Source organism: Oryctolagus cuniculus, chromosome 21 (assembly GCF_051225735.1).
Source record: "Oryctolagus cuniculus isolate XC-2025 breed Fujian yellow rabbit chromosome 21, ASM5122573v1, whole genome shotgun sequence".
NCBI classification, from domain to species: Eukaryota; Metazoa; Chordata; class Mammalia; order Lagomorpha; family Leporidae; genus Oryctolagus; species Oryctolagus cuniculus.
Genome location: NC_142887.1, coordinates 18,399,427 through 18,426,962, shown reverse-complemented (window position 1 = coordinate 18,426,962; position 27,536 = coordinate 18,399,427). Strand labels below are relative to the sequence as shown.

General features: G+C 46.1%; 1 protein-coding gene across 5 annotated transcripts in view; it reads left to right on the top strand.

Moving 5' to 3' along the window:
• The window catches only part of TAOK3 (TAO kinase 3), a 200,106-nt gene extending 173,622 nt beyond the window's left edge, over nucleotides 1-26,484 (top strand). For all 5 annotated transcript variants that reach the window (XM_051826866.3, XM_051826867.3, XM_051826868.3 and 2 more), the window contains 6 exons: nucleotides 1,151-1,279; nucleotides 5,760-5,963; nucleotides 15,915-16,154; nucleotides 17,528-17,740; nucleotides 23,459-23,641; nucleotides 25,234-26,484. In XM_051826866.3, coding sequence (XP_051682826.1) covers nucleotides 1,151-1,279; nucleotides 5,760-5,963; nucleotides 15,915-16,154; nucleotides 17,528-17,740; nucleotides 23,459-23,641; nucleotides 25,234-25,395 — 1,131 coding nt within the window. In that variant the 3' untranslated portion in view covers nucleotides 25,396-26,484. The remainder of the gene's footprint in view (nucleotides 1-1,150; nucleotides 1,280-5,759; nucleotides 5,964-15,914; nucleotides 16,155-17,527; nucleotides 17,741-23,458; nucleotides 23,642-25,233) is intronic.
• The last annotated feature ends 1,052 nt before the right edge of the window (nucleotides 26,485-27,536 follow it).

The window sequence follows — 27,536 nt, the reverse complement described above, 5'->3', positions numbered from 1 at the left end:
ATGACATTCTTGTCCATTCTTCTACACTTGAGCATCCGTCTCTTGATGGTAGGCTGGGCACAAGTAAAGGGAATTGAGATGCTGGGCTAGAGAGACCTCTCACCCATGTGCCTGCAGTGTAAAATGGAGTCATCTTCCCTGCCACCCCCACTCGCGCTAAGACTTACATAGTGTGGAGAACTGCAGAGCGCGTGTGGCCCCTGAGCATGGAGTAAGTGGAGACAGGCCGCTGGGTAACTTGGCAGTTAAGCTGTCTCCACGTGGAAGGATACATCAGCTTGTGAGGAAGCAGCCCCCAACAGCCGTCATTTCATGCAGCACAAACCTCTGTCCAAACAGGATCGCTATTGATTAAACAAACCAATCAGTTTCTTTCTGGGGAATGTGACTTGGTAAATAGGTGGAGAGAATTTTTCCTAATGGAAGAATTTTTTTTTTTTTTTGATAATGGAAGCAAACAGTGAAAAGGTGCATAAACTTATGAGAGCTAAGCTAACCCCCATCTCTTCAGTCCCTCATCTTACATGTGTGCTTCATCTGATGGCTCCCTGAAATGGATTTTTTCACTTGTCAGAGCCAATATTTATTAGATTGCCTTGTATTTGGGCTGTGTTTTATCCACTTTAGACCCCCCAAAATGCTATGATGCCTGAATTTAATGGCTTATGTAAGATATCTAAGAAAACAAAATGTCATTAGTTTTCCTATTAAACATAAGATAATAATACTAGGAAATCGATAGTTGGGATAATTGGTTAGAGCTTGATTCTTGAAATAAAACTGGCCAGTATGATTGTTAATTTTATTTTATAATTTAACCCTGTGACTACCAAGAATATGATAAAAATCCTTTATTATTAATCCTTAGTTCTTTCATCCCAAGAATGTTTTTGTGTTCAATAAGACATGATGATGGATCACCTTCATTTTCCCATAATTGGGAATTTATTTTAAGTGCTAAAATTTTTTCTTCATGTAAGATATGAGATTCAGAGAAAAGATTTCTGTAGTTTGTTTTCATTAATTATTTGTTTAAAGTATTAAATTATTCAGCACGTAGGAGTTGTTTTAATGCTTTAAAGAATGTATACAGCTGAATGTCGTCTATATAAGAGCAAATTCATCTAGATAGTATTTGTTATTTTATCAGGCAAAGGTAGCTGCAGCAGATGAGAAGAAGTTCCAGCAACAGATCTTGGCCCAGCAGAAGAAAGATTTGACAACTTTCTTAGAAAGTCAGAAGAAGCAGTATAAGATTTGTAAGGAAAAAATAAAAGAGGTAAGTGTTCCAGTGTCTGTGGTCACCAAGTTGCCACTGGAACTTGAAATCGACTCTTCCCGCATTGGCATCGCTATTCTAACCAAGCGGTCTGCAAACGTCACATTATCACCGCTGGAAATCCCTACATTTTCTGATTCGGGTGATCTGGAATAGAGTTCAGAAATGGGACTCTCGACAGGTTCTCCAGGGACCACATTTCACGATCCACTGATCTAATTCTAACCTGCTCTTGCTGCTTCTAGGTTATCCTCCCCAATTGAGCCAGAGTGATATTTTTGAATCATAAACCCAGTCACATAACCCTAAAGGGTTTCAGATCCATTAAGGGGCAGGTGTTTGGTGCAGTGGTTAAGCCGCCACTTGGGACACCTGTGCCGATATCAGAGTCCCCAGTTTCGGTTATGGCTTTGCTTCCAATTCCAGTTTTCTGTTAATGTGCACCCTGGGAGGCAGCAGACGATGGCTCAAGTACTTGAGTCCCTGACACCCATGTGGGAGACCCATATTGAGTTCCGGGCTCCTAGCTTTAGCCTGGCCCAGCCCTAGCTGTTGTTGGCATTTGGGAAGTGAACCCTGCAGATGGAAGGTCTCTTTCTGTCTTTGTCTCTCTGCCTTTCAAATAAATAAAAATAAATTAACTTAGGACAGATCAAAATCCTACAAGTCCCTATGTATTCTGGTTCCAGCCAGTGTTACCCCTCACCCCTACCCCACTCTCCACTGTTCCAGTCACAATGGCCACCTTCTGGTTCCTCAAATGTATTAAACTACTCACTTCCATACCATCTTTGCACATAGTGTTTCTTTGGCCAGGATGTTCTTCTTACTTCTGACCCCTCCCTGAGTACATTTCTGCTCATTCCTACTCCTGCTCCTCTTCCTTGTAGGATTCAGGATCATTAGGATCTTAACTCAAATACCACTTCTCTAGAGAAGCCTACGCTAACTTCCTGGACCAAGACAAATGTCTGTGGAGTTTTTAATTCATGCATTTTTAATGATTATTTGAGCTACTTACCCTACTAGCCAGTGAGCATCCGAAAGCAGAGGCCGTGTCTTTCTGATCCCTGGTCCGGTGTAGAATACTTGATAAATGAGGGACAGACTCTGCAGGGTTTGGTTGGAGAACATGAAGAGGACTTTCAGAGTCCTTCTGAAGCAGTGCAGTGTGGCCTGAACGCTAGGATTTCTTCAGCTCTGCTTTCGCCAGCACTTAGAGGTGAATTGTCTGTGGTTCCCTGGACTTTCCTTCTGATAAGATGTAGAATACCTTAGGTGTAAACTTACTAAGAATGAAGCCTTAATAAAACGCAGTATGGGGTGTAGTTCTAACATATGCAGTCATGCATGTAAGCTCATCTTCCATTGTGCAGGTGAACAGTATAGGATTGGTGAGATTCCTCTCCAGCTCAGGGAAAGAAAGCAGAGTGAAGTGGGATGGGCTGTGGGATTTTTTCTCTGGCCAGGGTGGGCCACCAATACTCACAGGGCCAGACAGAAAACTGTATTGGATCCATACTAGCCAGATGGGCAGAATCTCTGCCACTAGAAAGTCTAGAAAATCAGATACAGAAAGAAGCGTCACATACAATCCCCATCTTCTCTTGGTGATTGGCGTAAGCATAACTATGATATAACAGAAGGATGTTACTGGGTCACAGAGGGAATGGAGACTTTTTTTCTTTTTATAAAAGGGTTTATTTACTTGATAGAGTGACAGAGAGAGAGGGAGACAGAGAGATGCTGGTCACACAGGCAGTGGGTTAACCCGCTGCGCCACAATGCCCACCCCTCTTGATTTCTCCAATAAGAAATTCTGAGATTTTCTCAGCTCTGAGTACCTTATTTCTGACTCCACGTGTTTCCTTTTGCTCAGGGGTCCAATCTTTATGACAGTGGCCACCATGTGCAGCCTTGGTGACACTGAGGCATTTGGAGGTTGCGTGAACTCGGCATTTAGAAGCCTCTTCTGGAAAGCAGTGTTCAGAGGCCCCACTCTGCTCTGGCAGAGGTTCTTTTGGGTTCACCGCATTCAGGTTTACGAGCACAGAGACCATAGGCCTGGTCTTTGAGCAGGTTCATGAAGAAAAATAAGCTGAAAGCCAATCTGGGGTAGCTTCAACACCTTCCAGTGCAATCACTACTTATGCAGCAAAGTTTATTTCAGATTACGTAAAGTGACACATATTTTCATACAAGTATGCTCATATACTTACAGATACAATCTCCGTTGTCCCTACTATTGATAGATAATCGATGTAAGGGTAATACAGAATGATGGATGGTCCAGAAATAATTTATCCTTGATTTTGGAGTGAATTTTTATGAATATATTTGAATCTGGGTGTGCAATCTGATAGTTAATGCTAAAGCTAGTGGTGAAATCAGAGTATGGAGAAATGAGTCACCCAGCCTACCTGTTGTGACCCTGCTTACTCCAGGCTGGAAACAGGTCTTTCTCTTCATTCCAAGACTTCACGTAAGACTTCACTGGGACAAGACATTCGAGGGGCTGCCAATGTGGCACAGTGGGTTAAAGCCACTGCTTGTGGTGCCAGCATCCCATATGGGCACCAGTTGAGTCTCAGGTGCTCCACTTTGGATCAGCTCCCCGCTAATGCACCTGGGAAAGCAATGGAAGATGGCCCAAGTGCTTGGGTCCTTGTACCCACATGGGAGACCCAGAGGAAGCTCCTGGCTCTTGGCTTTAGATCAGCCCAGCTCTGCCCATTGCGGCCCTCTGGGGAGTGAACTAAAGGATGGAAAATCTGTCTCTCTCCCTCTCTCTCTTTCCCTCCCCTCCTCTCCCCCTCCTTCCCTCACTCTCTGTAGCTGTCTTTCAAATAAATAATTAAATCTTAAAAAAAGAAAAAAGTTGGCCAGCGCCGCAGCTCAATAGGCTAATCCTCCGCCTGCAGCGCCAGCACAACGGGTTCTAGTCCCGGTCGGGGTGCCGGATTCTGTCCCAGTTGCCCCTCTTCCTGGCCAGCTCTCTGCTCTGGCCAGGGAGTGCAGTGGAGGATGGTCCAAGTACTTGGGGCTTGCACCCCATGGGAGACCAGGAGAAGCGCCTGGCTCTTGGCTTCGGATCAGCGCCGTGCACCGGCCACGGCGGCCATTGGAGGGTAAACCAACGGCAAAGGAAGACCTTTCTCTCTGTCTCTTTCACTGTCCCCTCTGCGTGTCAAAAAAAAAAAAAAAAAAAAAAAAAAGAAATGTTGGTTTACAAGAACTTTTTGGCCAAGTGCAAAAGTAATCTAAATAGTATATATTGTGTGCCGCCCAAAGCGTGAAGTAAAATAGATGTTAGTAATGAAGGGGTGATTCAGCTGCATGAGTAGATGAGTAGTTGAGAAAACAGGAGCACAGGTCAAACTGGTCAGAGAAGAGAACCCTGCGCTTTCTCTAAAAGTGGCCTTCTCACCTTCACCGTGGGTTGACGCCTCATCTGCTCCGATTTACTGCTTTTACCCATTGCACACATGTTCTGGAAAAGGTCTGAATTCTTCTCTTGAAAACAGAGTTTTTAACTTCTAATCTCAAATGACGCTTGCTTTTCCCTGAAATTCAAACTAAGGATATTTGCATAATCGCCTGGTTTTTTTATTTCTTAATGTGCCTCGTCACCAAGCTCCGATCATCTGCACCTCGCAGTGGCCTCCAGGCTGTCTCTGCAGGCCTGCCTTCGCCTGCCTCATCCCGTTCTCCACATGACAGGCAGAGTCATCTGTGTGAAATAGCGCCTCATCATGACACACACATCTCGCCAATCTCTTTCTCGTGTGCTGAAGACTGGAGTCCTTAACTTGGCCTCTCAGCCTCAATGGCCCTGCCTGCCTTGCCATCCACATCTCATAAGTCACCCTGTCGACCACCCTGGCCATGTTTCCTCCCCCACCCTAAGGGTTTTGCCTCTGCCTTTTCCTCTGCCTAGGGTCTTCTTCCCTCTTCTTTTCCACTGGTTAACTACTACCAATTTTTCAAATTTCAGCTTAGTTGTTACCAAGCCCAAACACTTTCTGTTAAACATTACGGCAGGACCAAGTACATCATCTTCACAGCAGTTATCACCATAATTTTCAGTGCATTTCTGTAGTTCTTGGATTAATTTTGATTCTATTCTGCAAAGCCCCATGATGGCAGACACCATGTTGTTTTGTTTTCCATTGGATCCTTGTGTCTTGCACAGTGCCTTTAACAGGTACGCGTTTAGTGTGTATTGGCCGAATGAGTGAGCAAATAATTTCTGAGACTGAGAAGCCAGTAATGTGGAAACTCACAAGTGTCCCTTTCACACAACAATCACTGGGGGGAAAAGCTTTGGGGTAGGGGTGTTGTTCAACACCAAACCCTTCTGCCCTTCTATTTCATTTCTTAATCATTTCAAATAACTTGATCTGCATTTGCAATAATCTGTTATAGTCCCTTTTGTTTGATGAGACCAGCTTTGTTTGTTTGTTTGTTTGTTATGTTTAAGGAAATGAATGAGGACCATAGCACACCCAAGAAAGAGAAGCAGGAGCGGATATCCAAGCATAAAGAGAACTTGCAGCACACACAGGCTGAAGAGGAAGCCCACCTTCTCACTCAGCAGAGACTGTACTACGACAAAAACTGTCGTTTCTTCAAGCGGAAGATAATGATCAAGCGGCATGAAGTGGAGCAGCAGAACATTCGGGAGGTACGTGCTGTGTTCATCAGGGCTGTCCCTGCAACGGGGAGCCGTGCCGGGGGCGTGACCACATGGCCACGTCTGTGCTGCTCACTCCTAGAGCCTTAGCCTTTACGGCCTGTGGCACAGTGCCAAAACAATTCAGGGAAGGAATTTACCTTTGGTAAGAGAAGCCCATTGCAGAACAAGCAAGCAACCTTCTCCAAATAAATGCAACAGAATTTATTATAAGCCATGGCATGTAGTAAAGAATCAGAAGAAGTAGAATAGAGTGTTTTTGCCTTCAACCTGCTTTTGTCAGACACTTGTATATTTTACGACTCCATGTCAAACATCGAGGTAACAGGCTGGGGCTCTGAAACTAAGTCCATGCCTTCAGAGGGCTCCCTTTGTGCCAGGCACTGGGCCAGAAGCCAGGGCCACCGAGAAGCCATACTCCCTGCCTGCAAGTGGCCCCAAGTCTAAGAGGAGACACAGATGTGTAAGAGACCAATTACAATCCACTATGTCAGGCACAAAAACAGACACGTCAAGAAAGTGTCGTGAGCACATAGTCATGCAAGGGCTTGGGGGATTCCGGGACTGATGGGCGGTTGAGTGTGACCAGTCGTGGACGTGTGGGGTGGAGCAGCGGGGCAAGATCAGCTAGAAGCAGGCTGCGGAAGGCCTCGCTTAGGGCAAGGAATTCAGACTTAAACCCACGGCCACCAGAGGCTTCTAAGCATGAGCGTGCCATGAGGAGGCTGTGCCTTGATTCGGGGAACTGGCACGCTGGTGTGGGGCCAGGCTGGCTGGTGAGAAGTCACGGACAGCAAGATCAGCCCAGGTGCTTTCAGGTTCCAGCCTGGGGGAGGCAGGGGCCACAGAGGGAGCAGATCAGGTCTGGGTGACATTTCTGAAGCAGAACTGATAGTGATTCTTACCAAATGGATGTGGCATTTCAGAAGAGGGAGGAGTCAAAAATGACTTCAAGTTTCTAACGTGGGGGTGGGGGTGGGGGTGGGGTGTGATGGCCTTCACTACGATGAGGAAGGCGGAATGTGAGTCAGTGCAACAGGACCTCATCGCAAACTGGAGGCATCGGAGGAAAACTCCTAAAGAGCCAGCGTGCTGCTAAAATAGTAAAGTGTGCGGCGGCCATTGGAGGGTGAACCAATGGCCAAAGGAAGACCTTTCTCTCTGTCTCTCTCTCTCACTGTCCACTCTGCCTGTCAAAAAAAAAAAAAAAAAAAAAAAAAAAGTAAGTGTTCACCTGCTTGAAGGAACAAGCACATTCAGGCACAATTAACAGCAAAGTGGGTCGGAGTCACTTTTTGGAGAACCATATTCCAGGGGAAGAAGACAGGGTGAAGCAAACTGAAATTTATTGAACACATAGAGTTACTGGCCAGGCTCAGGCTCTTCCTGTGTGTCATCTCATCTTATTGGGAGAGGCAGGAACTACTGCATTTTCTGAGCAGGACAGAAATATGTCTTAAATTGTACTTTAGAGAGATCAGCCCAACTTGGTGGTGTTGCACAGACTGACTAGGACGTGCGTTCTCTTTCTCTCCTGAGAGATTCAGGAAAAGACACACAGAGACAGAGAGAGCTCCCATCTGCTGGTTTATTCCCCAAATGCCTCTGATGGCCAGGAAGGGCCAGGGCCAGGGCCAGGAACAAGATCTAGGATGCTGATGTGGGTGACAGGGACCCAGCTACCTGAGCCGTCCCCTCTGCCTCCCAGAGTCTGCACTGGGGGGAAGCTGGAATCAGGAGGAAGAGCTGGGAATGGAACCCAGGCACTCTGATGGGGGATGTGGGCATCTTACCTGCCAGGCTGAATGCCTGCGCCCGGAACATGCGTTCTCAGTGAGGGTGACAATACACCCACAGGGGGAAAACCGGTTCTTGTCCAAGGAAAGTGTCTTGGATCTCACAATGACTTGTGGTCTTCTGAAGGGCATGGTACATACACAGGTACAAAGAGAGAGCTGGGTTTGAAACAGATTTAGAGTATAAAATAAATAGAGCTCAGGGGCCAGCGCTGTGGCGTAGCAAGTAAAGCCGCCACCTGCAGTGCTGGCATCCCATATGGGCACCAGTTGGAGTACCAGCTGCTCCACTTCCGATCCAGCTCTCTGCTGTGGCCTGGGAATGCAGTGGAAGATGGCCCAAGTCCTTGGGTCCCCATACCCACATGGGAGACCTGGAAGAAGCTCCTGGCTCCTGGCTTTGGATTGGCACAACTCAGTCCATGTGGCCAACTGGGGAGTGAACCAGTGGATGGAAGACCTCTCTCTCCCTCTCTGTGTGTGTGTAACTCTGACTTTCAAATAAATAAATAAATCTTTAACAAAAAATAAACAGGGCTCAAGAGACAACGGGGGAAAACCATAATTATGTCTAGAGAAATGTAGATTTGGATAGAAACAGAGAAGCTTGGAGCGGGTGGTTCAGTGAGAAATTGATCCATTCAGTATTGGACATTTTGAGTCTTGTTAGAAGCCAAAAAATCAAAATGAAAAAGTCTAATAGGATATGCTGGATTTTTTTCATCTGGCAGTTATTGTTTTCTAATAGCATGCATTTGGAGGAAATCTGAGGCTAAAGGAATAATTATCGTCAATCAAAGATCTAGAAAGTACTTGCTCCCTCAGAAGGACAGGAACTGTGTGACTTCATCAGGATCAGATTCTGACCAACTGAGCAAAGAGTAACTCAGTCAGGGCATCTCTCTTCAGAGCCTAAGTTTTCCTTATTTTAGAGCTGCCTTCCTGAAAACGTTCAAGGTTTTTCTTTCTATTTACAAAAGTAATAAAATAACATTGAAGAAAGACTGATATCAAATATATTAAAGCTCACTACTAAGAGTTCTTCATAACAGCTTTACTGAGATGCCAGTGACACATAAACAATGCGTATATTTATGATATGTAGCTTGATATTTTGATATATGAATAATTTGTGAAATGATCACATTCAACCTAATTAACATACATAAGAGAACTTCAGAAAATGTGTGGGAAAATAGTGTTTATTTTGGTGCAAAAAATCTTGAAATCTATGCATAGTTTTTTGATAATATGAATTTCCCACTTTTCAAAGACCCCTCATATGTCTCTTCTACATTTTTATTTGTGTGTGCATGTATACATACATTGTGTGTGTTAGAAAGATCTGATTTAAAATCTAACTTAGCAAATCACAGGTATGCAGTACAATATAATTAAGTATGTCACAATTCTGTTATTTAGATCTCCAGGGATCACATGACTGAAGTTTTGTAATATTTCCCTAACCTTACCCTGTTTCTCCTTTCTTGATTCCCATCCTCCCAAGTTCTACATGAAGGCAGTCATCATTGACTTGCTATATATATATATATATACACATACATATTTCTGGGTTTTTCCCCCTCTATATGCACATATAGCTTATATGTTACAAATTATTTTAACTTTACAAAAATGAGATTATTTTTGTGTCTGTGGGTTATTTGATTTGCAAGCAATAGCAATAAACGTGGAAAGGAATTTGTTGGAAGGATATGGAGTAGGTGACAGAGCTGGCAAACGGAACTGGAAAAGATGAAGAACCACACTGGAGAAGCAACTTCTGTGACGTAGAAGGCAGGAACTAATGGATGCTCCTCAAGGCACTGCCGTTTGGATGTGTTTCTAGTCTTTGTTTCATTTCTGTTCAAGATTCAGATTCATAGGAGCAGGAGAACGAGATGGGTGCTATGCCCACTCGTTACTCACCACTCGCTGATTCCAGATAGAAGGGAGTGGTTTCCGAAAGCTAAAAACAGAACCTGTAGACAGAGGGAGGGAAGATGGATGCTGATCGACAGAGAGTGACTGACGTCCACTCTACTGCTTTGGGACTCTTTCTCCCCATTTACTATCTGGCTCGCACAGCTGTCATTCTTGTAAACCTAATAGTATTTAATCTAATACTGTAGTTATACTAGTTACACAGCTTTTTAAAAAAATATTTATTTATTTTTATTTATTTGAAAGACAGAGTTACAGAGAGAGGTAGAGGTAGAGAGAGAAAGAGGTCTTCCATCCACTGGTTCACTCCCCAAATGACCACAATGGCCAGAGCTGAGCTGATCTGAAGCCAGGAGCCAGGAGCTTCTTCCAGGTCTCCCACGTGGGTGCAGGAGCCCAAGGACTTGGGCCATCTTCCACTGCTTTCCCAGGCCATAGCAGAGAGCTGTACAGGAAGAGGAGCAGCTGGGACTCTAATCGGCACCCATATGGGATCCCAGCACTGCAGGCTGGGACTTTAACCCACTGCGCCACAACACCGGCCCCGTTTTACATGGGTTTAAGATAATTCATTTATTGAGGCACTTCTCATTGGCAGTTTGTTGAGGCTATACAATATCACCAGCAATGCAACAGAGAAAATATCTTTATACACAGATAGTTGTACACATACACAAGCATTTTATAGGCTATATTCTCAGAAGTGGAAGTTTGGGGTCAGAAGAGTGTACATGTCTGAATTTTTAAGTACATATTGCCAAACTGCCCTCTACAGCAGCTCATGCTTCCTTCAGTAACGTAGAAGGTGCCTGTTTTCCTGTGTCTGCCTACACTGAATATTAGTTATCCTTTTCACTGTGAAGACAGTTAAAGGGGTCACCATAAACTGGGTTGAGCTGCTTCCTCCATCACCACCACACACCATTTCCTAGCCAGCCGTTGAAACTAAGAACTGAAACTAGGCATTGACTGTCACAGGCTAACCACATCTCCTTTTACAAGCGGGAATGTTAGTTCTGACTCAGCCTCAGTGAGCGTGAGGAGAAAAGCTTGTCCTGAGCAAGAGCAGCTGCCTTGTAAGAGGCTGCTACCACTGCCTTTGGAAGCTAAAACGGAGTGCCTGGAATACAGCTGGGGGCGGGGACGTTAGGGGACGCGGCCTGGAGCCACCTCCCAGCAGCAGGCGGAGTCGCACAAGGCATGGCACCGTGTTAGGGACCGTGTTGTGTAATATCCACATTAGCTTCAACTCTGAGCTCACACTCAGCCTGGGGAGATGCACGCGGTGTGTGATGCGGGCTGAGGGGAGGGGCCTGTGCCCGTCTCTGTCCTCACATTTTCTCCAGGGCATGTATACATTGAGGGCTTTGATGGGCAGAAATGCCAGGACCATCAAATCTGGTGTTTTTTTTTGTTTGTTTGTTTGTTTGTTTGTTTTGCTCACTCATTTTGTAGAATTTATGCAAGCTAAAGGTGCACATGATATGGCTCTAATGCACATTGTGTCATTTGTACAGATGAAGTAACCGCAGCATTGCCTTTGGCTGGAGCAAGGAAATTCTCCCAAATATTGTATCACCAACTAAAAACATACAACTCAAAAATAGCCATTCATTGGGACTTTTTTTTTTTTTTCAAAGATCTATCTATTTACTTGAGAGGTGGAGTTACAGACACAGAGAAGGAGAGACAGAGGTCTTCCATGCGCTGGGTCACTCCCTAAATGGCTGCACAGCTAGAGCTGGGCCAGTCCAAAACCAGGAACCAGGAGCTTTTTCCAGGTCTCCCACGCGAGTACAAGAATCCAAGCACTTGGGCCATCTTCTGCTTTCCCAGGCCATCAACAGGGAGCCAGATTGGAAGTGGAACATTTTAGGCCTTGAACTGGTGCCTATATGGGATGCTGGCACTGCAGGCAGATGCTTAACCTACTATGCCTCAGTGCCAGTCCGGGAACTTCTTTTAATGGGAAATGTTGAATATCTAAAAACCGGAGTTTTATCTTTTTTAATATTTATTCATTTGAAAGGCAGAGTTACAAAGAGAGAAGGAAAGACAGATTGTCCATCCCTCTGGTTCACTCCTCAAAGACTGCAATAGCCAGGACTGGACCAAAGCCAGGAGCTTCATCCAGGTTTCCCACACTGGTGGCAGGAGTGCAAGTACTTGGGCCATCTAACTCTGCTTTCCCAGGCACATTAGCTGGGAGCTGGGTTGGAAGTAGAGCAGCAAGGACTTGAACCAGCACCCATATGGGTTGCCAACATTGCAGCTGGTGTCACTGCACACAACACCGGACACAAGACCTGGGTTTTAGTCTCAGGTCTGTTTTACAGAAGTTGTTTGTTCTTAATGTTCCCTCAACCCCAAATGTGTCACTCTCACATATAAAAGGGATAAATCCTTGAAATTTTATCACTTTGTAGACTTGCGGTTTTAAACATTCAAAGCGTATCACACATTACTCTGGATTCAATAAGCCAAGTGATGCGTTGGTTTTTTTTTTTTTTCCTTCTTGGGTTAAAATATCATTGGCAGCTTACCATTTAAAACTCAACAATTTACGTACAAATTAAAGGTAAAGGGCACAGCCTACAACTGTAACAGGAAAAGGATTGTGTTTCTCTCACTGTTCTAATAGTTTTTTTAAAAAATTTATTTATTTGAAAGGCAGAGTTACAGAGAGACAGAGAGAAAGAGAGAGAGAGAGAGGTTTTCCATCCGCTGGTTCACTCCCCAAGTGGCAGCAACAGCCGGAGCTACACTGATCTGAAGCCAGGAGCCAAGAGCTTCCTCCAGGTCTCCCACATGGGTGCAGGGGCTCAGGTACTTGGGCCATCTTCCACTGCCTTCCCAGGCCACAGCAGAGAGCTGGATCGGAAGAGGAACAGCCGGGACTTGAACCGGTGCCCATATGGGATGCCAGCACTATAGGTGACAGCTTAACCCACTATGCCTCAACGCCAGCCCCTCTAATAATTTCTTAAAATTTAAGCTATCACATGCTAGTTATTCACTTTTGAATGCTGAATAATCATACATATTTACATATTCTGAAGCATTTGTTTATGGCCTTTCTTTTCACCTTCATAAATGTGGTGTTATGGTGGCTACTGTTATCCTCACTATGCTTCCAAAAGGACTAAACTGTAGATCAGGAGACTTGCCCAAAGCCATAGATAATGAGTCAGTGAGGAGCGGACACTGATTCACACCCTGAGCATGTTAGCTTGTCAGGAAGACCCCTTACTTGTATCCTAAGCAGTTCCCACGCTGGTAAGTGAAGCGGATTTCATTCAACACTGAGAGAGAAAGGCTTCACTTCTTCTCCAAATGTGCCTTTGCTTTGCGCCTTAGTCCCCTCCCCCGCCACCATGAGTTTCAGGTTCCCCTCCCCCGCCCCATGAGTTTCAGGCCTGTGGGCGGCTTAGACTCAGTTTGGACTTCTCAGTTTAGGAAAAGTGTACACATGCCCGGCACCGGGACTCCTGGAATTCTAATGTCCAACACGATGTCGTGACCCAGGACCGGGACATTTGCCCATTTAAAGGGCTTTCTTTGACTCTTGGTTGGTCTGGGATAGCGCTAGCCTGTGGGGAGGGCTCACTGTCATATGGTGCCACCTAGGGGCTAGTTACCAATCTTTAAATGAAGAAATTTTACAGTCCAGGTGAAGGGGAAAAATTCAAACAAGCAAAAGAAAAACCCAGAGGGAGATGTGGAGACATGCTATAGGAAATTACCTTTTATTCCTTAAGACAAGATTAAATTAGGTTTATACTTTGAATATTTTTGCTCTAGAAAATAGGTTCCAATGAAGGGATGTGCTGGTTCATTGCTCTATACCTTGTGCCTGTGGGCCCAACACATAGTAAGTGCTCGACAACTCTGAATAAATGAATGGATGAGTAGAGACTGCGCTCTCCTACCAAATGCTGTCTGTTGAGAGGACTTCTCTTCAATGGACAGAGGACCAAGTAGGCAAGATATTCTCAGACACGCTGAGATACCAACGCTGTTGACATTTCTGTGGAATAAATGACTTGCATTTTCCCCCATAGTGGATGCTGATGGAGAAGAGAGGCACCTGTTCTAATTTCATCTAGCTCAAAAGTTTTTCCCTTCCCTTGGCCTTCCTAACTCGTTCTAACATCACCCTTTTCAGAAATCAATGTTGACCTCTTTTGTAAAACCTGTCACTTCTCCGTTCTTTCAAATTTTCCCATAAAACTTATTTCCCTGTATTAATTAAAGTTGTTTTGTTTGCACGTTAGCTGAAATTAGTTTTAGCTAGCTTAAGCCAAAACCATGGAATTTACCCCAGAAATACAGGACTGCCTCATAAACCCAGCAGCAGGAAGACTGGGCTCCTAGGAGGACTTACACCGGCGCTCTCAGATCAGTGCTCTCGGCATGGCCGTCGTCCCTGCATTCCTTCTCCCCTCTCTGCAGTCTTCAAGCCCAGGTTCCTCCAGTCCTCGGTGCTCATAGCAGCAGGCTGCCGCACGTGTAGCTGTATAAGCCACACAGTACCAGCCAACCACAGCGTGTAATTGGTGCTGACTCCAATTCCCAATGCCCAGCTTGAGCTACCTGTCTACCTCCGACCCGGTCAGCCAGGAGCCAAGCATGTATGCACACCTTGACAGATGTCTGTGAACGTCCCCATTAGGATGTTAGCAAGTTGAGGACAGAAGTCATACCCTACTATCCATGTGGACGTATGCAAAGGACATGGTTCAGTTGTCTGTATGTAGTGCCACGTAGGAAATATTCTTGAATTGGTGAATGAAAAAGTTTCACCCAACTTCCCCTTTTTATTTCTACTTTGCCTTTCTTCCTTGCCAACAAGAATGAAAGAGACAGGAAGACAGACAGACATTAATAGAACTGAAAACAGAGTAATGAGTTCTAGAAGTGATCAGAGACTATAATGGAGAGGATGAAAGGGGAAAGATCTTATCTGCTTTTTCTTAGTATGCTTTGAACCCTTAGATCAATAGATTATTTATTTTTAACTTTTTTTTTATTTGACAGAGTTATAGACAGTGAGAGAGAGACAGAGAGAAAGGTCTTCCTTCTGTTGGTTCACTCCCCAAATGGCCGCTACAGCCAGCGCAGCGCCACTCTGAAGCCAGGAGCCAGGTGCTTCCTCCTGGTCTCCCTTGCAGGTGCAGGGCCCAAGACATCCTCCACTGCCCTCCCGGGCCACAGCAGAGAGCTGGCCTGGAAGAGGAGCAACTGGGACTAGAACCCGGCACCCCTATGGGATGCCAGTGCCACAAGCAGAGGATTAACCAAGTGAGCCATGGTGCCGGTCTATTTTTTACTTTTTTAAAAATTTATTTAGTTGAGAGGAAGAAAAGAGCACTTCCAGCTGCCATTTTACTCCCCCAATGCCTGACTTGACCAGGGATAGGCAAGTTCAAAGCTGGAAACAGGGGCAGCCCAAGTCTTATATGTGGGTGGAGGGAATCCAGTTACTTGAACCATGGCTTCTGCCCCTCAGGATCTGCACTGGCAGGAAGCTGAAGCCGGAGCCAGGAATCAAAGCCAGGCACTGCCATATGGAACACGGGTGCCTTACTGCTAGGCTAAACGCGTACTCTTGGCCTACTTCTGATACAGGCAAATGCACACTGTTTCCCAGAAACTAAGACATTGCTGACGCTATCAGTTTAATACCCTGTCTCAACCCTGATTGCATGTGGGAGTGGCCTGGAGAGCACCTGCACCATTGCCATCAGCCCCGCCCCTCCCCCAGGCAAGCTATCCCCATTTTGGGTTGTGGGGGTCAAGCATCTTACGTTTCAACAGTTTCCTCTCATGAGTTTAATGGGCAGACAAAGCATAGAACTGGAAGTTTAACTGAGGAAACATTGAGACGTAACCGTAGCACGTCACCTAAGTAAGGTTTGCAACGGCTCCTTGAGGTAAGGGAGATAAGGGAGAATTAATCCCATTTTACAGACAGTCCAGGTGTGACTGCCGTGAGGTTGCCCAGCTGGTGAGTGGTGGACCCACAGAGAGGACCTCAGCCCCCGGAGGTTGTGAATGCCATCTGATCAGGCCGTGCTGCTGAACACTGACGGGTTGCCTGAACAGGGTCAGCAGTGCCTTTCCTGGCCATGCCTCCCCTAGTGCGCGCGAGCCTTCCAGTCCTCTCCATTCACCTCCATGTGTCTTCTGTTCCTGAATGCAGGAACTCAATAAGAAGCGGACGCAGAAGGAGATGGAGCACGCCATGCTGATCCGGCACGACGAGTCCACCCGAGAACTGGAGTACCGGCAGCTGCACACGCTACAGAAGCTACGCATGGATCTGATCCGTTTACAGCACCAGACTGAACTGGAAAACCAGCTGGAGTACAATAAGAGGCGAGAAAGGGAACTGCACAGAAAGCATGTCATGGAACTTCGGCAACAGCCAAAAAACTTAAAGGTGAGAGGAACTGGAGTGTTGCCCTCTTTGTGCCCAGGACACAGCGGGACAGGATCGCCACTGCCTCCTATACTCGGGTGTCTACCAGAGTCACCTGAGCAACTTCTCAGAATCACAGATCTTGGAGCCCCGCGCCCGCTGAATCAAGCCCAAGGATCTGCTTTGACAAGCCCCTGAGGAGGTGCCGCTGGCTAGGCTGCTTGGAGACCGCTGTGCGACCTGATCTCTCAGTTGTCCTCTCTCTCAGCCCTCCATGAGCTGCCTTTTTAAAGCACTCCTGTCCGAATCCCGGGAAATGAGTGATACTGGCAGAAGCTACCTTGAGTGCTGCTCTGCCTACCATTGGGACGCGCCAGCCAGATCCAGGCTTAGTAGGAAAGAGTGGTCTATTAGTGATGTCTGTCACAGGCCTGGGACATGGCACTGAGTCCAGAGGTCTCGGACATTTACTCCCCTTGCGTGGAGGGATGTTCCTGTATGGAGGGAACCCTCTGGCCCCCCCTGCCTCCGGCTGATTCTAGCTGGCCGCTATTGAACAAGCGCTATGTGCTAAGCCATTGCTGCCTGCCAGGGAGGACACTGTCACTGCTGGCACAGCTAGGAGGTCAGCCTCCATCACACCAGCTGTGCTCTAAGTTGTCTCAATAGGGATCTGTGTTAGCAGAAGTCCTCAGAGTGTTCCTGAAAGGCACCCATGACAATGGGGCAACCTGACGGAGTGCCTTCTGGCCTTAAGAATACACTCCTGCTTTTCCCCGCCAACAACAAATGCACATTTGACATGGCTCATGCAAGCACAACCCCTTGATGGGGGAAAGAGAGTCAAAATCACTTTTGTTTCCCACTTTGTGCTGAAATCCAGTGTGAGTGGGTTCGGATGTGAAGTACTATCCAGATGTTCTCCTCTATTGATTTGTCAAGGAAACACTATAAGCCAGAGCAGTGAAAGCTAGTTTATATAATGTCAGCCCCTTCTCACTTGGAAACGGCAAAGAAAAGGGGAAAAAATACATAAGATGCTAAAGACTTTGACTAGGAACCATGAAACTAATTGCCAACCTTTGAATAGGCTGAGCTTTATAGTATTCCACAATCTGCCCAAAGCTGTCTTCTCCTTGTTATGATCCATGTATCTTTGAAGCCATTTGAAAATTCAAAATTATTTCCTTTCTTTTAATATAAAACTGAAAGTATTGGCAGAGTTAACTCTTGCCTGTGTCATACACATGTTCATTATTACTGACTAGTTTTGTGGGTCACTGCCCCAGAAGATAGAAGGCCCACGTGCTAGTATTGTATCATTACAACGGGAAACTTTCTGTATGTACTAATGTGTCTTTCTTTATCTTCCCCTTGTTACTTTTTCTACACAGGCCATGGAAATGCAAATTAAAAAACAGTTTCAGGACACTTGCAAAGTACAGACCAAACAGTATAAAGCACTCAAGAATCACCAGTTGGAAGTTACTCCAAAGAATGAGCACAAAACAATCTTAAAGACACTGAAAGATGAGCAGACGAGAAAACTTGCCATTTTGGCAGAGCAGTATGAACAGAGTATAAATGAAATGATGGCCTCTCAAGCGGTAAGTGGTTAGGTTTGGTGCCACAGCTGCAAGAGCTTTGGGAATCAAGGAAATTCAAGATCCAGCCTTTTGTTGCCAGGATGATTCTTGCACACATTTAGGATATTGGTGTTTTTCTGCTCAAAGAAGTGAGACAAGGACGACGCTGAGTAAAGCCACGCCAGTGTGATGCTTGCTGGAGAGTGTCGTATGAGATGGAGCTCGAGGAATGACGTGCCAGCCCAGACCCGTGGCACACAGGGCCTTGAGGGCAAGACGTGATAGCCACCACCTATAATATCATCTGTTCGTTCATCAGAGGCCTACCAAGCACCACTCCCAACTTGACAGGCACAGATGAACAAGGCACAGCTCTGTCCTTACAGAGCTCTCAGTCAAGGGAGGAAGCTAGATAGACACACACATTCGTCCAATAAGCTTTTGCTAAGCTTTTGTGTTCAGCACTCTGCGGGCTCCAAGATAGTGCTGAGCTAGACAGACAGTCGGTCTCTGTCCTCATCCTTTTTGGCAGTCAAACCAGGTCAGATAATTAAGCAATAATGAGAAAGCATAGTAAGTGCTTTGAAGTGGGAGGTGCTGGGAGGTGCTGGGAGGTGCTGGGAGCTGTGGGAGGCAAGTAGAGATAACGCCTCTGGTCTAAGAAAAGCTGTCCAGTGAGAGCCAAGGGGATTTTAGGAATCCATTGAAGTAAATGTGTTGTTCGAAAGTGGGACTGACGAAGGCAAATGTCTAACCAATGGGAAGCGTGTGTCTGGGGACTGACAGAAATTGTGTGCGAGCCCATAGTTCAAGGAGGAAGATCATGGGAACCCAAAATAGAGAGGTCATAAAGGTCTTGGTCAGCCAGGGCTAGGAGCTTGCCTGGTAACACAGAGAAGATCTCAAAGGGAGATGAGTCTGAAAGAAGAGGGAGTTTACCACACCGGCAGAAGAGGAAAAGCTTTTCCTGGTAGAAGTTACAGTCCTGAGAAACAGGAAACAGTTGCTGTTTAAGGAAAGCTGGGAGACGCTCAAGGGGTCCAGACCTCAGAAGCCAGGAGTGTGGACATCACTGTGTAAACACTGGAGAGTTGTTGAAGCCTGTTTTAAGAAGGAAAGTAACAGGGTTCTATTTGTGTGATAGCAAGATATGTGGCAAAGAAAGGTGATGCAACTGTTAGGAAGCTGTTGTGATAGAGCAGGGTAAAACGATGGGGCCTGAGACGGGGAGAACTCAGTGGCCGACTTGGAAGGTGGGCTTGACAGCAGAGCAGAATCGTTTTACCAAGATAGAAAAATGAAGGAGTTGTGAGTTTAGGTGCAAAGGAAGGCAACTGGCAAAGTTGTGGACGTGGTATCTAAGTTCTGTGGGTGTCCAGGTTGAGAGGTACAGGTTTGCAAACCTGTAGTTCAGAAGGGATATCAGGATTGAAGACAAAGAAAAAAAAAACACACAGTTGCTATATGGGAACAGTTGGTAACAGATGTCCTGCTAGGGACAGGAAATTGTACTAGAGAGGGAGGGGACAAAGGGCAGAGCCTGGTGGACACTAACATTTGAGGGCCGAGTAGAATAAACCTGAAGAGGTAAATAACCAAAAACACAGAAGAAAGAGAAAGAGCATGCCACATGAGCCAGAGCAGAAGGTGCAGTGGAGGATTTCAAACGTTACAGGGACCAACTGGAAATAGCGAGCTTTGAGGTGTGCCCTCTGTTAGAGGATTTTTCCTTTTTTTTTTTTTTTTTGTCACAGACTGGAGTGATGGGAATGAGAAAGATCATAGTGCATCCAGAGTGATTACAAAATGACCGGGGACTTTCAATGAGTTTGCTTTCCCTAGATCCTTGTCAGTGAAGGAAAAGAGAAGGAGAGAGGCTTAAAGTGTTCTTAGGCTGACGATGGGAGCTAGTGCACTCCATCCGTCCATCCGTCCGTCCGTCCATCCAGCATTTGGAGTGCCTGCACTGTGCCCCAGCTTCCCAGGATACCGTGGTAGATAGGCTCATCCCTGATCATGTCTTCGTGGAATTCACAGAAGAATGGAGGAAGCAAATCTTGAAAAAGTCTACCCCATCTAATGCCAGAGCAAGTGCAAGATGCCAGCAGAGGGTAGAATAGAGTTGGCCTGGCCTGGAGAGTCCGGAACGGCCTCTCTGACATGACTACGCAGGCTGAAGAGTTCCATGCATAAAGACGAGACAGGTGGCACTTCGGAGGAATCCATCATATTTAGAATGTAGAGAACTAGGAGACCAGCATGAGGATAAGACGAGGGCTGAACAGGGACCAGGTCGTGTAAGGGCCTGCAGGCTTTATTAAGAATGTTGTCTTTATCCTACAAATAATGGGAAGCCATCGAAGAGTATTCAGTAGGGGCCTGGCATCAGATTTGTAATTTTGAACATCACTTGATGTTATATGGAGAATGGCCTGGAAGATGAAGGCAAGGCCCTAAGGAGGTCTTTTCTGAAGTTGCTGCTGGTGCCTGGGCATGAGCGGGTGATTGGGCTGAATGGGGAAGTGGCCACATCTGAGAGCTAGGCAGGAAGCAGACTTCAGAGCGTTCAGTGATGGACAGAGTTGTGGAGAGCCAGGTATCATGGATGACTCCCAGTTCCAGACTTGAGCAAAATGATAGGTGATGGTGCCATTTACCTACACGGTAAGAAATGAAGTGGAACAGATTAAGAAAGTGGGAAGGGGAAGCTAATGAGTTAGTACTGGTTGCTTTGAGCTTGAGGGCCGGGGAACCATCCAGGTGAAGACACCTGAAGTAGACCGGATAAGCTAGTCTGGCCCTCAGAAGGGAAGTCTGAAGTAGACATAGAGGTGTGGGAGTCAATGAAACATCTGGAATAAATGAGGCTCCTTAGGAAGAGAGGTTGGAACAGGGCCCAGATGGACACCCGGAGGAACAACACTGAATGAGGTCTAGGTAAGTAGGGACTGGCTGGGGAAGGAGTCACCAGAATAGGGAGGAAATCACCAACGAGGCACAGAATCTCAGAGACAAGAGAAAGAGTTCAGGAGGGGCAGGTGAATACTAGGAGGTCTGGGAAGATAAAAGCCACTCCAAGGTCACCAGAGGCCTTGTGGGAGCAACATAAGGAGAGGGGTGGCGAGAGAGGCGTCCCAGGTAAGGAGAAGGGGTGAGAGAGCGGATGGAGACTGGAGGTTGACGAGGCTGTTTCTCACTCACGGCTGTGTTCCCAGCATCTGCAGCAGTGCCTGCACACGGCAAGTATTCAGGATGTTCTATTGGATAGGAGAGAACGGGATCAGGACTGTGGGCTCATGGTTAGCCCTGACAGAAGGAGAGGAGATGGAAGTGTGTGTGGCCACACAGCTGTCCTCTGCTGACCGCTGCTTCCCACGTGCCAGGCACTGTTGTGTGGACTTCGTAGACGTCATTTCATTTTTGTGAAACCCTTTTGAACTGCTGCTAAAAGGGTCACTGGTTTAACCCTAATTTACCTGTAAGGAAACAGGTTCATTGGAGTAAAGCTCTTGCTTAGGGCAAGAGTTGGCAAATTTGTTCTTTAAAGGGTCAAAGGGTAAGTATTTGAGGCTTTGTGAACCATAGGATCACTGTACTGCTGTCAGCTGCGTCGGCTATTATAGTGCAGAAGCATCTGTAGACAGTATGTCAGTGGGTGAGTATGTCTCTGTCCAACAGAACTTTACCTGGCAGCAGGCCATACTGGCCCCTAGGCTTTGCCAGCCCCACTGCATAGAGGACACATAGCTAGCTAGTGGTAGAGCTTGGATTCGAACCCATCTGGGGTGGAGTCTGTACACCTTCGTGCTTGACCACTACTACATGCTGCTGCCTCTGTCACAGTTTAAGCCACTCCAAAAGACAGACATGACATTTACCTGTCTCTTAGACACCATTTTGATGAATTTGGCACCTGCAGCTTTGCATGATGGATACCAAATTCTGGAATATCTTCTGATTTCTTGCACTGGGGTTTTATAGTCTAAGCTGGTGAAGAACAATGTAGTTTTGGACATTTTTAATAGAATGCCAGAAAAAAAAAAAGAAGTTAGAGATGTTTCAGTGGTCTAAACTGCCCATCCCACGGAATGAGCCGCTCACCCATCTGGCCAGGGCTTATAGGCACAAATGTGGATGAGTAGGAAAGAACAGGGTTTTCATTTCCTTTACTGGTAAGGAAGCTCCCATATCGGGAGGAGAAGAGTCCCAACGGGGAGCCAGCAAACTCCTGGGCGTTTGGCTAGGAAGCTTTTCAGAAGCAGGCCAGCTGTTCCTCATGTCTGGTGTCTCTTGTATTTCTCATCAGGAAAATGAAGAGAGCTATCTTTCCTCTTCAGTGGGTTTTAACGAAAGCTGGTTAGGATTAATTATTAGGAGTACCTTGGAAATGCGACTATATAACTTATTTTACGTTCCTTTAATCTCTACAGTCTCTTTCTCCAGAAGTACTGAAGAAGACACTGTGCAAATGACTTGCTAAAACTATTCTAATAACATTGCAAAAAAGGCACTTCTCAATCAGGACAGTGAGATATATCAGTCAGGACAGTGAGATATATCAGTCAGGACAGTGAGATGTATCAATCAGGATAGTGAGATGTATCAACCAGGATAGTGAGATACATTGTTACTGGTCAGAAATTGTAGAGAAGATGGAAATAAGTGTCTTGGCAAACTGGTCCATAAAGAAACATGCAGATAAACCCAGGGAGGCCAGAACTGTGTGACTCAGAGGTTCTAATTCACTCTTAGGTAAACTGAGGGCCTGCTATATCTGGATAGAACCAAGCCTGGGACAGGGGCATCATCATCCCTGAACAGTCCTGCTAATGACCCAAAACCTTTAGCTCTGCTGGTTGAGAGTTTGGCATTTGTGCTGGCTGGCATGGCCCACTGCCCACACAGGATCTGGCTATCTTGATATATGATAGAAAGTCCAAGTAGAACTTGCAGAGAGCAAGGGAGATTTGACCAGACTACTTTATAATCTAGACTTCATCAATGCAAACCAGAATACACCCTTTAAGATTATCAAGGGTACCCTCTGCTGGGATTTTGAGCCCATTGACTTTTGGACTGGCTGGCCAGCAGGACAGTGTGTATAGGCAACAACTGGTGTCAGCATTACTTGATAGAAGTGGAAGAGTAGCAAGGCAAATTCGAGCTTTAAAGATGTTGGATTCTCTTTGTTTTTGTTTTTTGAGCAAAGCATATCTAAAGATACCTTACTAAGGAAGCAGTCTGTCAAAACCAAATAATGGTAACAGCTACTGTTGACTGTGTCCCTTGTATGCAGTAACAACTATGGTTAGAGTTTTATGTGACTCCTTTCATTTAATCCTTCCACAGATCTCAGACGATAGGAACTACTGTTGTTGTTGAGATGAAAAAGAAAAAACTTAGAGCAGTTAAGTACTTTGGAAGATGACATCTAAGTGAACCATGTGGAGCTAGAATGGAAGCTCAGAGGTCTACCTGCAGAGCCCACAGGCTTGGCCACTGGGTGTAGCCCTCCTGACACCTGCTGCTGTGGTTTCAGACCGCACTGCCAGGAATGTGTTTCTACACCTCTGTAGCCATCGGGCAGAGTTTACTGCTTTGGATCCTAACCCTGAATGTGCCCAGGGAATTTGCTTTTCTAAGACCCATTTTGATCCAAATGAGGAACCATCTTCCGGTAGTGAGCAAGTGCCGTGGGCGAGGGGTGCGTGACAGTGTATATGTCTTCTGTGCCCACAGTTGCGGCTCGATGAGGCCCAAGAAGCAGAATGCCAGGCCTTGAGGCTACAGCTCCAGCAGGAAATGGAGCTGCTCAACGCCTACCAGAGCAAAATCAAGATGCAAACAGAGGCACAGCATGAACGTGAGCTCCAGAAGCTAGAGCAGAGGGTGTCTCTGCGCAGAGCACATCTCGAGCAGAAGGTAGGCCAGAGGCCTGCAGGCCGCGTGCAGTAGGGCCTGGGGGATGCGGCCCAGAGAACTGCCGTTCGTGGAACCCTCCTTAGCTGCAGGGGATGAAATCCAGCGTTTTCACTTGCACCTTCTTTATACTCAGGATCCCTGTGGGGTAGACCCTGTCCCCATTCTACAGGCCAGGATCCTGGGCTCAGCACACTTGAGTTATTTGGGAAGTCTGATCCCAGAGCCTGTGCCTTTCTGCCACTCTGCTATGAAGTCCTCACCCTGGTAGTGGATATGACACGTGAGAGGTACTGCCGGCCAACGGCAGGCCGCTAAGTGGTATGGAGAAGCCAAATGTGGACTTGGCTTTTGGTTCTTCTTAAACCATGAGAAGTCGTGTCAGCAGGGCTGTTTTTTAAAAAAATTAAAGGGAAGATAGGCTGATAGTGCTATGTATAATCACTGTTGTCCCAACGGACATACTGTTGTGCAGGTGCTCTGAGGAGTAGGGAGTGGATTAAGTTCCAGAAAGCACCTCAAAGCTATTAAGCATTTATTTGCTTAACCAGTTATTTGCACTTTCTTCCAGTAGTTCCCTGAGATCAACCTAACAGGCCATTTTCCCAGCTCCTGTTCTAGAACTAAATTACTAATGACCCAGGGGGCACGGGGCTCTCTATGGGCACGCAGCACCGCCTAATTGTGCGCGAGCGCCTTTTCGCTTCTCCTGAGCCATCTCCTGATGAGACAGGACGCTGACCTAGATCAGCCCAGCTGCGTGCCTGGCTCAGATGGCACTGCCAGCCCCAGGTGGGCCCCGCATTTCTGCCTGGTGAGAGAGTTTTAAATACAGTGGATTAGGTAGGCTTAGCACAGGACTGCCCCCTTCCTCAGTCTGCTTTATTTCTTGTTCCTGTGTGTGTGGACGTGAGTGAGGTATGTGTGCGTGTGTGTGTGGACATAAGTGGGGTGTATATGTGTGGACGTGAGTGGGATGTGTGTGGAGGTGAATGGGGTGTGTGGACACGAGTGGGATGTGTATGGACACGAATGTGGTGTGTGTGTGTGGACACAAGTGGGATGTGTGTGTGGACATGAATGGGGTGTGTGTGTGTGGACATGAGTGAGATTGTGTGGAAATGAGTGGGATGTGTGTGAACACGAGTAGGGTGTTTGGACACAAGTGGGGTGTGTGTGTGGGCATGAGTGGGATGTGTTCATGAACATGAGTGGATGTGTGTATGAACACGAGTATGGTGTGTATGTGTGAACATGAGTGGGATGTGTATATGGACACAAGTGGGATGTGTATGGACACGAACGAGTGTGGTGTGTATGTGAACATGAGTGGATGTGTGTGTGGACACGAGTGGGATGTGTGTGGACACAAGTGTGGTGTGTATGTGAACATGAGTTTATGTGTGTATGGACACGAGTGGGATGTGTGTGGACACAAGTGTGGTGTGTATGTGAACATGAGTGGATGTGTGTGTGGACACGAGTGGGATGTGTGTGTGGACAGAAGCAGGATGTGTTTGTGTGGACACGAGTGGGGGGTGTGTCCCTGGTGGGAGATCCTGTGCATTAAGAACCGCTCGTTGTGCTCATTTCAGATTGAAGAGGAGCTGGCTGCCCTCCAGAAGGAACGCAGCGAGAGAATAAAGTACCTACTGGAAAGGCAAGAGCGAGAGATCGAGACTTTCGACGTGGAGAGCCTCAGAATGGGGTTTGGGAATTTGGTCACATTAGATTTTCCTAAGGAGGACTATAGATGAGATTAAATTTTTTGCCATTTACAAAAAAAAAAAAAGAAAAAAGAAAACAGAAAAAAATTCAGACCCTGCAAAACCACATTCCCCATTTTAACGGGCGTCGCTCTCACTCTCTCTCTCTCTTCCTCTTACTGACATCGTGTCGGACTAGTGCCTGTTTATTCTTACTCCATCAGGGGCCCCTTCCTCCCCCCGTGTCAGCTTTCAGTGCTGGCCAACACCTGGCCACCCCTCTACTCATAGTACACGTCACAGTATTGATGTGATTCAACAGTTGCAGTGAAAACTGTGGAGACAGTCTTAACCAAACCAACAGACCAACAGCAGCAACAACAAAGTGGATGTATATTGCTTTAAGCAATCACTCATTGCCACCAATCTGTGAAAGTACAGCAAAAAAATAAATAATACTAATAAATGCCAAGGGGGAGAGAGACACAATATCCGCAGCCTTACACCTTAACTAGCTGCTGCATTATTTTATTTTATTTTATTTTTTTGGTATTTATTCATCAGGAATTAAAAAAAAAAAACAAAGTTTTATTAAAGATTGAAAATTTGATACATTTTACAGAAACTAATTGTGATGTACATATCAGTGGTGACATATTATTACTTTTTTGGGGCTGGGGGGGTGGGGGGGTGAAGAGATCTTGTGATTTTTAAGAACCTGCTGGCAAGCGTTTAACTTGTCTTCAGCATACTCTGATTGTATCATAATCATTTTCTGCTGTTGCAGAGGATGTGAATACACTTAAGGAGCTCACAGAATCCCAGTAGCACAAATTGGGCTTTGGCAAATCGTGTATTTTGTGTATAGAAGGAATTTAAGGAGAGGTATTACTTATTTTCATATTGTATTTTAACTGTTTCTCTGATCAAATTTTTTTACTTCCTCCTCCTATTCCTCCCCACCCCCTCTTTTTCCAATTCAGTATTTGGAGTTCAACACTGTCTCTCAATCAGATGATCTTGATCTTTTTCTTTATTTCCCTTTCCCTTCCTGAGTCCCATATCTTGGTCATAAATATTGCATTATTCACACTTTCAAACCGTGTATTTTCTTACAATAAAAAATGATGAAAAAAAAAAGGCTTTACTTCTTTTGCATGCACTTTAAAAACAAGACAAAACATTTTTCAGGTTCCAAGGAAGAGCATGATAACTGTCAGAGCTTTTAATTATATTTGTAAATAAAAGTGTTCACCACACCGCCTTGCTGTGTTATTGTAGCAGGTTTCCCTTGCAGGTGCACCAGTCACGAAACCAGCGGGAGGCCCACCCCCCGGAAGCCGCCCCTCACGGCCCGGCTGCTCCAAGAAGATTCCATTGCGGATTTCCAGATAAGGCTGTGTCGCTAGACACGGAGCTAGAGACGGTGTCGCACTGCTGGACGCCGTCAGGTGGTCCACCACGCCTTTCTGCCTTTACAAGGAAAAAGCACGCATGCATGTATTCTCACACACACACACACACACACACACACACCCCAACCTGCCTGCCGTGCCTGGGAGCACGTATTGCTGAGAAGCCGGGCACCCTTAGAGAAAAGCAAGCTATGGAGGAAACATTATCATTCCCATTTTATAGTGTATGTGCTGCCGAAGCAAGCAAAAAGCATTATATACCAAATATTTGAATTGACTCCACTCATACTCTGCTTAAAGTGATGTTATATGTCTAACCATAAGATAGTAAAAAATATAACTTCTGACGTATGGTTTTGGGGTCAGGACAATCTCAGTAAGGTCTTTATTTTTTTTTTAAGGTTTATTTATTTATTTGAAAGGCAGAATTACAGACAGAGTAGGAAAGACAGACAGATCTTCCATCCACTGGTTCATTCCCCAAATGGTCACAACAGCCAGGACTGGGCCAGGCCACAGCCAGGAGCCAGAACCTCCTTCCATCCGGGTCTCCCATGTGGGTTCAGGGGTCCAACACTTGGGCCATCTTCCACTGCTTTCCCAGGCACATTAGCAGGGAGCTGGATCGGAAGTGGAGCAGCCAGGACTCCAACTGGGGCCCATATGGGATGCTGGTGCTGCAGACTATGGATTTAACTTGCAGAGCCACAGCGCCAGCCCCAGACTCTCATTCTTAAGGGCCTGGGTCCTACACATTGAAAACAGCTCTTTAGAATG